The sequence below is a fragment of the Numida meleagris genome, chromosome 5 (genome assembly GCF_002078875.1).
Source record: "Numida meleagris isolate 19003 breed g44 Domestic line chromosome 5, NumMel1.0, whole genome shotgun sequence".
Lineage (NCBI taxonomy): Eukaryota > Metazoa > Chordata > Aves > Galliformes > Numididae > Numida > Numida meleagris.
Genome location: NC_034413.1, coordinates 31,625,534 through 31,641,693, shown reverse-complemented (window position 1 = coordinate 31,641,693; position 16,160 = coordinate 31,625,534). Strand labels below are relative to the sequence as shown.

At 38.8% G+C, this 16,160-nt stretch overlaps 1 protein-coding gene across 5 annotated transcripts in view; it reads right to left on the bottom strand.

The window, feature by feature from the left end:
* TET1 (tet methylcytosine dioxygenase 1) overlaps positions 1-16,160 on the bottom strand; it is a 72,893-nt gene that overhangs the window by 42,798 nt on the left and 13,935 nt on the right. For 4 of the 5 annotated variants that reach the window (XM_021397557.1, XM_021397556.1, XM_021397559.1 and 1 more), the window contains 2 exons: positions 15,814-15,864; positions 190-2,701 (listed from right to left, as the gene is read on the bottom strand). In XM_021397557.1, the coding sequence (XP_021253232.1) occupies positions 190-2,701; positions 15,814-15,864 (2,563 nt within the window). The remainder of the gene's footprint in view (positions 1-189; positions 2,702-15,813; positions 15,865-16,160) is intronic. The other variant, XM_021397558.1, reaches the window with a different exon arrangement.

Genomic DNA, 16,160 nt, shown 5'->3' with positions numbered 1-16,160 from the left:
CAGGCCTGAAGAACACCAGGCATAGGTTACTGAAAAGGAAAGAACCATTTTCTTCTATTACCTAGCGGCAAAACAATTTTCCTTTTGCAACACCTAAACGTCAAGTACACTTTCTCGCATTAAGGGAAGGAACAGAAACACACATCTATGTGAAAGGTACAGGCAAAAGTTGGCAAAAGGATGACTTACCAACACAGTCACAAGTTGGCAACTCAGACTGTCCTTTTTTTGTAGGTGTATCTATTAAATTTTTTGTAGGAGTATCAAGAAACTTCATAGGTGATTCGAGAAAACTGCTGAGTGTGTTTTTTGCTGGAGAACACCCTGAGTCACCTGTGCTCCGTGGATGGTCAGTACCCAAACTTCTTGACGTTAGAATGGTAACTTCACCTGCACACTCCATGTTCCTGAGAGTTTCCACAGTGCCTGGCACCTGACCTGCACTGCAGGAAACAGGCAGCATCTGCGACTTCAGATCTACCTGTCCATCAACAGCACCCTGCTGGACATAGACTTTATCTTCACTGCGTGTGTCGCTAGCTCTCAGGTTAGACTGACTAAAAGTTTGAGGCAAAGGATGTGTCTGACCAATGTTCACTGCTTGCTGTACCTGAGAATTACATTTTTCTGTAAACATCTGTGTGTTTTCACTTGGTCTGGGTAACAAGGATGCCGTTTTCAACTCTGAAACTGACAGAGGTTTATGAGAGAGAAGATCACTATATTGGTTACATGCAGCAATGTCATTTTTCAGGGGAATGATGCCTGGTGGGTCACTGGAGCCTGTAGTTTTGATTTGCTCGTTCACCACTTCATAGCCAAACAACCTGTCTTTTTTTTTCTCCTGTGGTACCTCAGATAATCTATGGAATTTTATCTGCGTTTGAGGAAGAAATAACCTAGGTTTTTCCTGTAATGTTAGCGCATTTTGATTCAGTGCTTTCTGTACTTTGGTTCTTGGAGATTTTTTTTCAGACAGAGCTATTCTGGAGTCCTGTGGCATGGTTTGACCAAGCTTGTGCAGTTTTGATGATATCCAAATGTCCTGTAGCTCACTATGCTGGCACGACAACAACTCTAGTTGGTTTTGATTAATTTGTTGATAACGTGCTTCTTGAGGCTTTTTTTTATGTCTTGGTTTCCATGGTACAGCATTTCCTTTTTTATTTGTTGATTGTTTTTGCTTTAACAGTAAGGAACTGCAATTATGCCTAAAAAATACAGATTCTTTTCTCTGCAACAGATCTTGGTTATGTTTTGCCTGCCTCTCATGGGATATTAGGTTAAGCAGTGATGTCTTTATGTCATTCTTCTGCTCTGGATTTGTCCGGTTTGATTCAATTAATGCTGCAAGTTGAGTTAGTTGTGTAGCTACATCCTCTTCATCCTGGCTGTGAATTCCTCCTTCTTTAATCAAAGAATTAGATTCCAAGCTCAAATCATTACAGGTTGGCTTTTGATCTAACTGGCCAAGAGTATCCAAGTTGTTACTTGCATGTTGGACATTGCAATACTGTGAAAAGGTGAGTGGATCATAGTTTTTCTTGGTATTAAGTCCTGAAAATGATTTTGCATTAGAACTTAACTCAGATAAAGTTTTGGTATCTCTCGAAGATAACTGCAATTTATACATCTCGCTAGCTAGATTGGCAGGTTTATCACACAACTCAGTAACTGAACTTTGGCCATTGTACAACACTGCCTTATTTGGGAGCTGCTTTTGTGAGTGAGCACAGTGAGTGAAGAGCTGTTGTTCTTTCTGTAAATAAGTGTCTTTGATTTCTTTTAATGTAGAAGACGTAAAGGAGGATGAAATATCCCTTTTATAACTATGGAGCAAGTTGGAAGTTGTTTCTTCTATACATTCAGTATTTTCAGCTTTCGCTGGGGAAGTTGTTTCTAAAGGGACTTCAGATAACTGTGTTAAAGCTTCAATAGCTACAACCTGCTCTACAGTTAGGTTTCTGTTTTTAATCAGGGACAAGAAAGTTGGCTGGAGTGAAGGATTCTCATGCTGCATCTCTGTGTTAGGTACTTTGAAGCCATCCTCTCCATGCGCTTCCTCTTTAACCAATGGAGGACAACATGAGCTTTCTTGCAGATCCAAAACAGAACTGGTTTGCACTACTGACTTATCAGAATCCTGAAAGACGCTGCAAGTACAGTTTTCCTCATTCATGAAAAGATTTCCTTGGTTGTTTGGGTGAACACAGCTAACACTACCTGTCAGAGAGCTGACTATGTCATTCAGATTGGTAGCCTTCATCCACTGGGCATGGGAGTTGCTTGTCAAATCCGTCCTTTCCTGTACAGATGCCTTTTTCAGTGAAGCAACTGCTTCTGGTGATGAGTAATGCAGGGTTTTTATGCCATTTTTGATGGTCTGTGCAAATGATTTTTTTGGCTCAGCTAATTGACTGGGAGAGACCGCTCTTTCGCTTTCTTCTGCATTTTTCAAGTGTTCGTGGCCTGTCACAGTTCCATGGGTATCTCCATTGACATGGACACCAAAAGATGGCTTCTCGTTATGTGTCCACTTCTCTGCTTCTAAGCCTGTCATTCTTTCTTTCTCCTTAGACTGTGCATTTTCAAAGGATTGTGTTTGGTTTGTTTTCACCCTGTATTTTTCACCATGACCGCATATACTGCATTCCATGAGTTCTGGTCTGCGGCCATTTACTGGTTTGTTTTCTAAATTTGCCTATGAAATAATAATAATAAAAAAATTGTTGTAACAGCTGCTCAAAAACATTAAAAATAAGAAGCATACGACTTACAGCAATTAAACCTTACTTTGAATATATAAGGAATATCCTAATTAAGCACAGGCACAGATGTTGAAAAAAACAGAAAGTCATAAAAAAACCTGAAGCCTATTAATATTCATAGCAAGGTGGGTTTTTTATGGTGTTTTAAGGGAGTACACAGAAAAAGAAAGCTTATGTGTGAGGGAAACTAAAGAAATGAATTAGCACATAAAGGACCTTACCATTTAGACTCCGATCTAAGGACTCAATTTTTTGTTGGAATTTGCATAAGCAGATGAAAGTCTCCCTCCAAAACAAAGCAAGACTGAAATCTAAAAGCTTGGACTTCAGAAAGTTTGGTATAATACTTTCACAGCTATACTCAAACTGACACATGACTTGTTTGGACATTCTAGTAAGAATGACTGTTTTCCGGGTTAGTTGCAACTCCTTCAAAAATGACAAAAGCTAAAGTGAAATGGGTAATAAGCCAGCTACAGTGTTAGTGCACCTGAAAGTTATCATGTAAACACTGTGACTGCCTTGTACATTTAGACGGCATAACAGTCTTCCAGAGCTAGCATTATCACTATTTTAGCAAACTCTTCGTATTTAGTTTAATATATCATTCATCTTCCCAGACACTATACAATTCATGTGGCTACATGAATGTCAAAACCAGCGGAGTCAGAATATTGTGTCTTGGAAATTATACTCATATATAGTCATTTGAGGGCCTCATTTGAGGTAGTAATCTTATTGCAGCATCTAAGAATTACTTAAATATTCTGTAGCTTTCAGCTCTACTTAGCGCAAAAAAACCCAACAGTACTGCTTTTCAAATTAGATATAAGCAATAGAACTGGTTAATTAACCTTACATTGGCACAGAAGTCTTCAGCAGTTCACTTTTAGCACCAAATTTAAAATAGTCAAATCAGACATGATTTAGTAGCCGTAGCTAAAATGCACAGACTTCTCTGACAAACACAAGCGAATGTAAAATAGAGTTATGATTAATCACAACCATCAAGGCGAACCTTCCAGAAACCCCTAGGCAAAATGAAGCATACAGACCTAACTCCATCTGGAGCCCAGTATCCGCCTCACAACTGATCACTAATTGATAAAAAAATCCATAACAGAGAATCCTTAGTGTGCCCTAAATACTATCAGGCATCAAACTCTTATGAAAATGCTACGTAAAAATGTATCCAGCAGCTCTGTAGCTAAGTCAAACCAATGAAAATTAAGAAAGAAAGACACCATACATGTTTCTTCATTACACAGATGCTGACTCGGGCCTCTGAGCCTGAACTCCTCTGGATCCCAGGGATTTTCCATCAAATAATCCAAAGACACGGGATCACTGAGCAATTTCTAAGAGTTCCACAGAAGTGGATAAGTAAATCTATTGTTAACAGGGGTAAAGGATTCCCATAGGCCTCTGTAACTGTACCAAAGAATATTGGAAGCGTCCATCCTTAAGAAGTAAAAATGCACGATTCTATACCTACACAGAAGCTGCACGTCAGATACCCACCATTTTCCCTCTGAATTTAACTTCAGGAATAACTATAATATGAAGTTACTGGTCTTTCTCCAATAAAAGTATACCTCTGTCAGTCCAAAAGTTGTCCTAACTATGTAAATTTGCTATTAAAAGTTATTCAATTGAGTAGGAGGCTGAGGAGATAGAAATATCTCCTCAAATAGATCCTTCGCAAATAGATCAAAATAATTCCTCAGCGCTTGTAGATTTTCAATTCAACCACAAAAAACATAAAGTTTGCAAAATTAAGACTAATGAGAGATGGAGGGAAAGGAGGAAGGTTCAACCATGACCAGCGATACATCCCACTTCTTTCTCAGCTATGCTGTTCCTCAATAAAGTACTTTTATCTGATGTACAAGCAACACTGTGCTTGAAAATACTAAGTATGTTACCTCTTAGAAGCACACAAGTGCAGTGCTGTGTCCACATAAGACCCGACTGATCTCAGCAGCAAACTGGCAGTATTAATAAAATTATTCCCCACACATATCATAATTTCCACTAACTGGAAGCTGCCTACATGCAACATGGAAGAAAAAAAGAACCAGCTGAATCATATCACTGGCTTTGTTTCATATTTTATTTTTCCACACAAAGAACAGAAATTATCATAAAATTTGATTTCGAAAAAATCAAATTCTCTTCCTTTTGAGCACTGTGTCACTTTTTCTCTTTTGTTTCTGTACTGCAATGAATCCTAAATATATCTTTTTTTTTCCTTCTCTTACCAGACTTTCCTGCGGCCTTTTCTATTTAATAGGTAAAGCTACTGCTTCGCAGTATAAAAAGAAATACAGACATACTAGCAGGGGCAGAGCTCATTTGATTCTTCTCCTCAGTTAAAGTCTGGCAGACCAAAAGCAATAGCTCAGCAAATGCTTTTGCAGCTGAACAACCTGGTTGGAGAAGTCTATCTTCCAGTCCTGAATCAAAGCACTGAAAACTACAGTCAAGGATACCACGCCTCCAAGCAACAGCCTTAAAATTCATGGAAGCTGAGCATGGGAGACTGATCCAATTGATTTCTAAAGCTTTTATACAAGTGTAATGGTAAGTGGTAGAATAAACTGGATCAATGAAAGTAATTTCCTCTCTTCTTCGTTAAAGGGAGCACTGCTCTAGCCGGATATATAAGACACTAGCAAATCATGCTCAATTTTAAACTTTGCAATATTTAATATTATTAGGAGAAGAACCATAGGAGTACAGTCTGCCGTAGTCATTGCTGGGTTGTTCAAACTTCAGCTGGACATTTTATCTTTTTCTTCTTATACACACACTTCACTGCATGAGGTAATGCTTCCAAGCATACATGAAAAGCCAATTACAGTAAACCATTTTCAAAAGAGTCAGACCATAATATTGATTTTTCTTTTAATACAACATGACTCTTAAGAAATGCAAAGATTTCAGCAATTCACAACCAAAATACAATGTCAAGGCTACCCTAAAGACTTTTCCACATTTTCTGTACAATTGAGAGTAGACTGCAGGTTTATATCTCGCTTCATGTCTGTATAGGTGGTAACAACACATTTTGTAGTGAAGGTAACAGCCAGTGATTATGCTCATAAACCAGAAATAACAAATGATGCCTAGATCAACTACTGAGAAAATAGCTCTCAGAGCAAGTCTTGACAAGTTGCACAACAACCTACGTCCCCTAATTAGCTATCCCAATTAGATTCTTCCCACACCCCTGGGAATAGAGTTCTCAACAGATGAGAATAATGCTTGCACCTACTAGCTTGTGCTGATAACCAGGATGACCTGAAAGGTAGTTCTTCCAGCATCACAACATTCAACAATGCAAAAGGACAGGTGAGCGAGAAGCGCTTGCACTGTGCACCTCTTTTCCTTTGCAGTGCTGTGGGTAAGTTAGGATCCTGATACAGTGTCTGCAGCCATGCAGCGGGCCCCGCACGCTCTTCCAGGTTGGCACAGCGCTGGTATCACTTCAGAGTTCTAATATCTTAAGAAGAAACTCCTCTCAGAAAAAAAAGACAACAAACATACTTCATCTAATATTTGAACAGAGTGTTTTATTCATGGTCCAGCTGCCAGACGTCAGTGCTTCACCAGAAGATAAGCAAGAACCAGCCAGATGACCAGCAGCAATTTACTCCTATGCAATGTATTCCTACTCCCTAGCATCTACCCCCCAAGACATGTGGCAGTTCCATGCAATACAGGATGGGTACTGCCTAACAGAGGTTTAAATATGGGACCATCATACAGGGATAAAAAGATAGATATGGGATAGAAGATATGGATAGGGAGCCAGAAAGCACAGGCCTGGGGAAATTCTTATCTATGTTAAGCGCTACCAAGAAAGCCATCCTGTGCACTGGTTAGAACAGACACACGATGCTGTGGAAAGTGTAGGGCCACTGACTGCCATAATACAGACAACAAAAAAGTTGCTGCCCAAGGTTGCGGGCTGAGAAGATTCCTGGCAGGTAACCAGGCCACAGAGAAGGACAGCTAAGTAGGGGACAAGCCGCAAGCTGAGGCTCATTCTCATTAACCTCAGCAGAAACTTAAAGCTAATATCACCAATTACATATTAACCATGGCCATGAAATGGTATGCCTCTTGCAGTACACCACACTTGTACAGCAGCTCACAGAAAGCTCGTTTCCCATGGGTTTTTGGGTAAAGAGAACAATTTGGGTCCTACGATAATACAACATAACCTGCCCATACAATATGTCTTGTTCCTCACAGGAACAATATTCACAGATGGCACTGAGGGAGCATTTACAGCAGGCTCATAATTCCATATTTAAGAAGCTATAGCAACAAAAGCAAATCTCTGCTCTCAGCAAAATGATGTAAAAAAGTGTAAGGAGGTTTATATGGAAACTCTAGGCAACTAGAAGTTCTGCAAAGCTGAAGAAATTGACCCCTGTGCCCCAGAATATCCAGCCCACCCAAACCCACACACTCAATTACCACAAGTAAGACTTCATGCTGGATCTTTTAGCAGCTAGCAAGTCCGCTCTATCTAACACCGTGAGGATTTTGTTATCTATATTTATAATCCAGAATGAGCTATAGTAACAACTATATTGTGGCATCTTCATTCTCTTCACTTATCTCTCCCACACCACTACCACAGTTCTCCTGCTCACCTTATGTAATACTTCAATGAGACCACTTACAAGACCACCTACACGGTCTTCTACAAAAAGACTCTAGAGGATGCCATTACTAGCAAAAACATAAAGAGCAAAACACTTATTCAGGCTCTACAGGTTTCGTAATGTAACCCCTAGAGAAATATATTTATTAGATTACTCAGATCTCTCTCTGTCAACCCTGTGCTCTAGGGTGTAAACATGCAAAGCCAAACCACAAAAAACACACAGTGAAGGACACCCTGCTCCCATAACACAGGTTCCCAGAAGTGGCTGTGTTAAAGAAAACCTTATTACAGATCGTTTTCTGCTACCAAAGCCAATATAAGCTAGTATCTTGCTTGGGTTTTTCTGTTTGTTCTAAACTATGTTTTGATTTATTCAATAATTTATCTTCAACATTGAAATGGAGCACTCAAAGAGACACTGACAGTTCTGAAAAACATAGCACTCAACCTACAAAAGAAAAATTACATATACAATCACCAGCAATATCTATTCCCTAATACAACCTTCCCCTAACATGCTTTAACTAAAACATAGAGATAGAAATTCAGCCTTTGAACTTATTCATCCTACCTAATGTCTCTTATGGTTTAGTCATTTATGAAGTCATCACCATAAGTTTAAGCCTGTAACTGTAAATTGAGAATAACCAGTGTTCTTTATGGAGTCCTCAGCAAACTTATTGCAGCTATATATTATATAACATTCTTAGCAATGACCTAGAAGAAAAGTGAAATTAATTCTGATAGAAAAGCAGCTAATAATGATTAAATTAGACGCGATTTTTTGACTGGCAAGCAAACATTTCAATACAGATAAAGGTGAAGCTGTGTATCTAACAACAAAAACATTGGACTGTATGTACATAATACAGGTTTTATCTTAGAAAGGAATGACCCTGGAAGGAACATGGTCAATAAAACACTGCACAGTAACTATAGAAACTCCTGTTGCAACTTTATGGCCAAAACAGTAAGATTCTCCAGTGCATAAATAAGAATGTAATTAAGAAAGGACAGATTATTTTATACCCTGTATTTGGCACTTACACCTGCTAGTGGAGCAGATCATCCAATCCTGGCATACCCAATTCAAGCACAACATTGATATGCTGGACAGGTCTTGGAGGACCATGAGAAAAACAAAAGATTGAAGTATCTTGAAGTGAAAGCCTCAAGTCTACTTTCTACAATTTACCAAAGAAAAAGAAAATTGAAAGGCCACAAACTATTGCTAAGTCTATGCAGAAAAGAAAGCTAATAACAGAAGCTTCTTTGTTCTAGCAGAAAAAAGTATAAGACGACTCAATGACTTTAACTTAAAGCTAGGGAAGTCTGGACTGAAACTACGTTGCGCATTTTTGAAAAGGTACACAGTAAAAAAACCTTTTTAAGCATTTCACTAGATGCTCTGTTGCAATTTTCATCCATGGGAATTTTTAAGTTCAGGTTCCTTCACATATTTTTTAAACATGATGCTTTAATCCTAATGAACTGTTTCAGTCTCATAGCCCCAAGTGCAAGAGCAAATGACCACAAAGACCATGCACAGCTTTAGGGTATGTGAACTAAATTAACACAAGTTAGTCCTTTGCCCTCTGTTTCAGCTCACTAAAGATCTGAACTGCTGCCTCAGGTAATGCCCCAGTTCCTATAATCTAACCAGGAGCACATTCAGCTCCTTATCACAGGACTTTAGACTAACCACCTGTCCTACAACCAATTACATTATTTACAACCTGGTACATGCTGGCTTAGCAGCTCTCAGACTGTGTCTACTGAGGACACACAACTCAGTAAGTTAGCAATGCCAGCCAGTCTTCGGTCCCAGAGATGCACCGAAACAAGTCATTCACCAAGTCATTTCCAAATTCAAACATCTACATTGCACGTACATTCCAGTCTGGTTTAAAGCTGATAGACTAGAAAGAATAACTAAGTCAGAGGTTACTAAGTTAAGAGGACCAGCCAAAGGCAGTTCAGATAAAAAACAGACAGGCTGATCAGATAGGCTACCCAGCTACAAGACATTATTCAGGATTCTGCAACTATGTTTTGTTTATTCCCATGAGGGAAAAAAAAAAGCCTAAAAATGGCAAACAAAGTTTCTTTTCTACCAGCTAGCATGCTTAGGGTGTTAAATAAAGCTCAGAACAGAATTTACATGTGTAATGTCCACTGTCTCCTTACAGGATGACCAATTTCCACTAACAAGCTAGAACAACAACAGTCAGGAGCAGCACTGCAGAAATAACAGTGTTTGGGTTGCAGTGATAACAGTGATCAGGCAGTGATCATCTGTTACAAAATTAAATGCTTTACATTTTTAAATACATGGAAACTCTTACTTACAATGTCAATAAAATCTTATTTTACAAAAATGAAATTTAAACTTCTACTACAGAGCATCAACTAAATAATACAACTTGGACAACACAACACTGGAAAAGGAATTCAAAACTGAGTGTCAAGGCACAAGCCACTCAATTTTAAGTCAGCCTTGAAAAATCCTAATGTTACAAAAGGCCGAATGTTTAAGGTGCTCGGACAAGAAGACAGACAAACACGATCTATACACTAATTTTAAAGAAATCAATGACAAGTGATTACTGTTAGTTTCTTTTATGTATTTACTGCTGTCTTTATCCTTGATATTGGTTAGGTTTCATATGTTTGACATTTCAAAAGAAAACACCTTTGTAAGAACGCATGGATTCTTAGTTTATACCTCCCAAACCAAATCCTATAAATATAAATTTATTGTAGAAGTTAAATCTTTTGGTATTTACAAAGCCAAGGCTCTTACTAATGCCCGTGGGAAAATCTGCTGCTGTCTTCTCTGCAAGTTTTTTTTTTTTTTTTTTTGTATTAACACCATATATAAAATCTTAGTAAAATCTTATAAAATCTCTGATCAGAGATCAGAGAAAGAAAAAGCACACAAAAATGAAAATCTGGTCCCATTCAAGTAAGGTAGAGACTTCTAATTGGGTTTCCTCCTGCAACAGTTTCTGAAAGCAATAAAAACTTGCTTAGCAATGTGGTATAGCGTTCTAAATACATAGCATCCATTTTCACATCTTCTAGGTACCGTTATTATCTATAAATGTATGAATATCAGACATCAAACACTGTCAACTGAATACTGGAATCTGCAAAGCTATTTCAAGTATTTCAATGCCTACATTACAAATAGCAAGCATTCAATAAAGTTCTTAGTTCTGTAATTGATACAAATGGTATCAACAAAACATACCTAGAATAAGCAAGCAATGTTTATTTTTTCATGTCATAACTTCCTTAGAAATATTTAAACTACGCAGAAATATACCTATAAACCTGCCCTACACGCACACATTGTCACGTTTTTCTTCCTTCCCACAAATGTTACTTCACTGATTCTAACATTTTTGATCACGGGCATTTTCTGCCTCTTTAAGAAGCTCTTTCCTCTAAATTCAATACAGTGGAATCTTTGGCATCCCAGTAGAACACAGTGACAAGCAAGATCTAAACTCATAGTGATTCAAAGCATGTGGAAACCCCCCACCCTCAGAACACCCTAACTGCCAGGTTCCGCCTGGCCCAGCCTCATTGTGCCCCTGCCACCAGCATTCCCTGAGCAAGCAGAGGAGTGTTACTAGCCCCACAGCTGCTTCATGCAGCCAGCAATGAGTTGTAGGGGCAAAGAGGAGGATGGTGCCGATTCTGGGAAAGAGAGGAAGCAGCGCTGACAGGGAGCTCTGCAGGACAGGGGCTGCAAGGGAAGAAGAGCATCTCTGCATCCTGCTCAGCTCCATCAGCACCACAGCAAAAAGCCCACAAGGGACTGGCTTCAACTCCTCAAGAAATGGAATAAGATTACTAATTTACAGACCATTTACAAAGACCTTCTTTGTTAAGATTCTGTTAAAAAAAAAGTCTATATGCAGGTGAAGACTTAATGGTACTGTACAAAGGAAATACAGTTACTCATGAGGAAGCACTGGAGACTGCACAAAGTGTGGTACTAAATTACAACCACAATTGTGCCTGCTTACTTCAACTGAGGTACGTGAGCCTATTAAGTGCAAAAAGAAAAAAAATTATTAATTCCATTTAGACACACACCCAGTTATCAAAAAGGACCTTAAAATAATAATCTAGGCAATATTTTTGAAATGAATGCTTTTAATTTTGAAATAATGTAACTGCTAAGTTGCTCCTTAGTTATCATAGTTCTAAAAATAAGAGTTGGATAATTTGTGTAAGCCATTTATGTGCCAAAAGCAAACTCCCAATGGAAAAGGGAGCAAAAAGGCACAGAAGAAATAGGCAGATACATCCAACCAGTACTCAAAGCAATTTTAATTGGTATTTTCCAAATGAGTACGTTCCAAGATGATTAAGTCCCTTTAAAAAACACAAAGCATGTTTTCTGCACAACATCCCTTCCCTTCCAACTCCTATTATTCTGTCTTCTTCCTCTGTCGAATTCCACACCACTGCAATTCCATCCACTGACTTGTTGATATCTTATTTTAAAAAGGAAAAAAAAGCTGAAATACTTCCAGCTAAATATTCGGGCAGGCATTTTACACTAAAAAAAATTATATTTAGATGTTCAAAAATCCATTCAAGCCATGCTCATTCAAAGCATTAGCATGCAAATTAGAGTTGCTTTACTTAACTCTTGTTAACACATACATGAGGTTGAAATAGCGCGATTGAAGCAGCAGAACTATATTTTGAAAAGGGCTAACAACAGCTGGTCTGTCATACTGACTTCATATCTGAACATTGTTTTTGATATGAAATACTATGCTTTGTACACATTGAGGAGAAAAAATAAAGAGAGTGCTCAAGTATGTATTTGTAGCTTCCATGGAAATGAGACTCCCACTAGTTCCTAAATACAAGGTTTACAAACAAACCCAAAGTTCTAGATACTAAGTAATCTCTTGTTTTTGGTTTGACTTAAACCAAAACTGATTTTAGAGTTTAGCAGGTGTTGTCCGCACTTTTCTGGTGCAGATTACCATTACAGTGTTTTTGCATAAACACACCAGCAGAATGAGGCAAACAAAGAATGTGCATGCAGTTATAATACTCATTTAGCACTGCATATATTACTGTGGATCTCTTTCCTCAGTTCTTTTTCCCCCCCTTTTTTTGTTTGTTGCTTGTTTTCTAAAAACTCCATGAATGCAGCAAACATCTGCAGCCATCCAAATGGCAGCCGCAGCTCCGCAGAGCCTACTGGGAAGACCATGGACCGTGCCTCTTCATCAGCTGTATCCTGATCTGGAGGAGGCTTCCTTAATGGTGCTACTGCTAACTGTAGATCTCCCTGATGACATGATGCTTTGTTCAACTGTCCTGTTTGCTTGAGCTGTGTTTATAAACTTGCATGTGACTGCCAACATTATAAAGAAGAGGTGCACTGCCCAAATTGGGTGAGCACACTGCTCAATGGCTAAAAGGAGAATGATAAAAACTAAGTGAAGCAGAATGTATAATATGCCTTCTGAAACGCAGGCAGACAAATTTTTAAGTACAAATCCCTTCTATCAAGATTTTCCATTTTCAATGATAAAATGTAAAAAGTTTCTGCTTAACTATGGAAAATACACAAGATAACCTGGAATAAAAACCATGACTGTTCCTTCTTTATTATCCATTTCTGTGAACTCATGATGACTCTTTCTTCAAAGAGGATTTGCTCATTAGAAGAGATGAATATTTTGGACGTTCTGTCAAAGTAAGTACAGAGAACCAAGCACAGTAATTATGGCACAGAAGAATTTCCTAAATGACTCCTCTTTTGCTAACTAGGAAAGAGCAGTAAAATGCAAGCATGGAAAATGAAGAATAGTTAATAAAAGCTACAACGTAACAGTATTTATCACCTTTGTTTATGTTTATATCTGTCAAACTTGTTTTCAACAGGAAAGCATTGCTTATTTTAACCTGGTACAGAAGAATTCATAAATATGTTGGTTCATGAAAATATAATTAGAGGAAGTGCTAGCTCTCCAAATAAATAAACGCGCATCTATACAAACTTAGGATGACTGGAGAAATACAAACTCCGCACATCACTGGAGCACAGTGCTACATATCGCTCTTTAAGAAAGCCTACAATCCTTTTTGAAACAAAAAACAATTAAAACCCCACTAAAACAATAACAAAATATTAACAATTCGAAACATTAATTTTTTTGACACGTCACTGGTTAGTTTCCCTCAACCACTTCCAATCTTTAAAACAAAGACTGAAGTTATAATTCAGTAGATACACCACCACTTTACACAGCAGTCCCACCAATAAGGCAGGCTACAGTCGTACAGCAGAATGTCATATTTCTAAAGAAACCTTGTGAAGAAAAGAAGACTGTAAATGACGAAGCTTTTTGGAGGTTTCCTGCAGTTGACAGAAATGCAGCCTAATTTAACATGACCAACCCATTCCACCAAAATAAAGCAAAACCTTCCCAGCGCCAATCCAATCACTTCCATGAGATGCCTTCAGGGGCACCATGCCTTACTTGGTGCACACAAGTGAATCAACTCATCAAACACGATTCAGCACCACAAAACAAAATACTAGCAAACTGAAAGAACTTTCTATAAAACCAAAGGGGAAAGAAACACTGCAAAATCAATTCAGCAAAGGAAAAGTCAAACCAGAAATAAACACAAGCCCAATGACTAACATATGATACTATGCACACACACAAAAACAGACAAGCCTTTTTCCATTTATGAGCCAAGAAGAAAAAAAAAAACTGTTCAGAAGGCTTTTTGGAAAGGATAGGAATGACAGCATCATATTACATAGCAACTTGCCCTGACATCGAATAAGAAACAGTGGTAAAATGAATTCAAGAGAAAATCTGAAGACTCACTATGAACCCCCTACTGCAGACAGACATCTAACACAACAGATCTACCAAAGACAAGAAAGATTCCTCATATTTTACAGGTGTATACCAGTTCCACGTTACAAAACAGAATGACTGGTTTACAAGTTTTTATTTCACACATTGTCTCCTTAACTGCACAAAATGTCCAATGAACAAACACTAAAGTTTTAACTACACCTATGTGCTATGTTGCAAAAGTGGCAGCCACTGAAATGAGTGATTAAGAGCATGTCTATGATTTAATTAAATATTCAAATTTCATATATTAATATATTTTATAAAAGAAGAACACTTGTTAGTGCTGTGCAATCACCATTCCTGTAGGCATACAGGGAGGTGGTTTGCACAGCTACACCCACACAGAGAGAGACACACACAGAGGTCAAACACATTTGCAAGCCAAGTAAGCTTATTTGCTCCTTACTTACTCTTAACTTCTAACTTTGTCTTACAACTTTACGACTCCTTCGAGCAAGTTTCTGTAGTGTGTAACAGCGAAGACAAAGCTGCTAAGGAGTCGGGATGATTTCAAATAAAATTGCATTACATTCAGCATTTATCACATTCACCATACCCAACAACTTCTGAAATGTTTATGTACTGAAACAATGCTAAACTATCTCAGATCATGTTCAGCTGCACTGTGTCAAGACAGTAATTGTCAAATAAGTTTAAAAACGTTACATTCTTCTCATTTTCTTTAGCTTCTTTTTAGTTTCAGCATCCACCCTTCAGCATTTTAGTTTGAAAGAACAGAATTCAGAACTTATTTCTATACAAAACAACGATGAACTGAAAAAAGCAGTATGAATCTGCTACCTGTTACTTTTAACATAAAATACAGGCATAAATGTAGTAAACTTGTATTTTGTTACAAGATGAAATGCTTGAGTTGAAGCACCAATCTTTTGTTACTGTGCAAGATAGCCATCTTAAGAGCCCTGCTGAAGCATAACCACGTGAACAGAAGGCCCCTGTAAGTTTATAGAATTTTCAGTTTCACTTGAGGTGTTCTAAAGTTTAAAGAAAAAAGGAAATCAAAACCACCGTAACTGAAGTATGAAAGCTTCCTTGGCCATTAATTTAGTTTACGTGATAGCAATGACTTCTCACCCTCCGATCTGAACGCTGAACACCCCCAACATTAAGCTGTAAACTCTGGGAGTGGGGAAGGAACACGGGAGGGTGAAGTGGCTCACAGCACAATGGGAAGCAAACGTCCTGGCCCCAGCGCCTCACACAGAGGCTCCGGTGTGTATACAACATGCTGGGATGGGGGGGGTGGAAGAAGGGGGGACAGGGAGAGGCAAAAAAAGAACATGTTCTGTGCCGTTAAAATTAGCTAATCTGCTGAAGGGCTGAAAGCACCGCGTCCCAGCGCGCAACCCTCGATCTCCTGTTATACGTGACAAGAAACGCTGCTTAACGTGAGGGGAGAAATATTAAAGCAATCATCAGTTACCTTAAAAACTCTTTGCTTCCTCCTCTGAGGTCTTTTGTTTTCAGTTAGAACCTAAAAAAACATCAAATTGCAGAATAAGCGGTGGTCACAAAGGCAGACACCTCCAGTTTTATTATCGAACTGCAATATTTCTCAAATACCCGAGTGCTTCACATGCGGCACCTCAGCGGGCCGGCGGCGGCTCTACGCGGCCCCCCCGACACGCGGCGACGCCGGAGACGGCAGAGGGGAGAGGCCCCGCCGCCCCCCTGGAGCCGACCTCGCTGGTGCCCCGCATTCCTCACAGCGGCGCCCACCAGGCGGCCATCTTGCTTCCTGCCGCAGCGGAGCCCTCCCCTCTCCTCCCT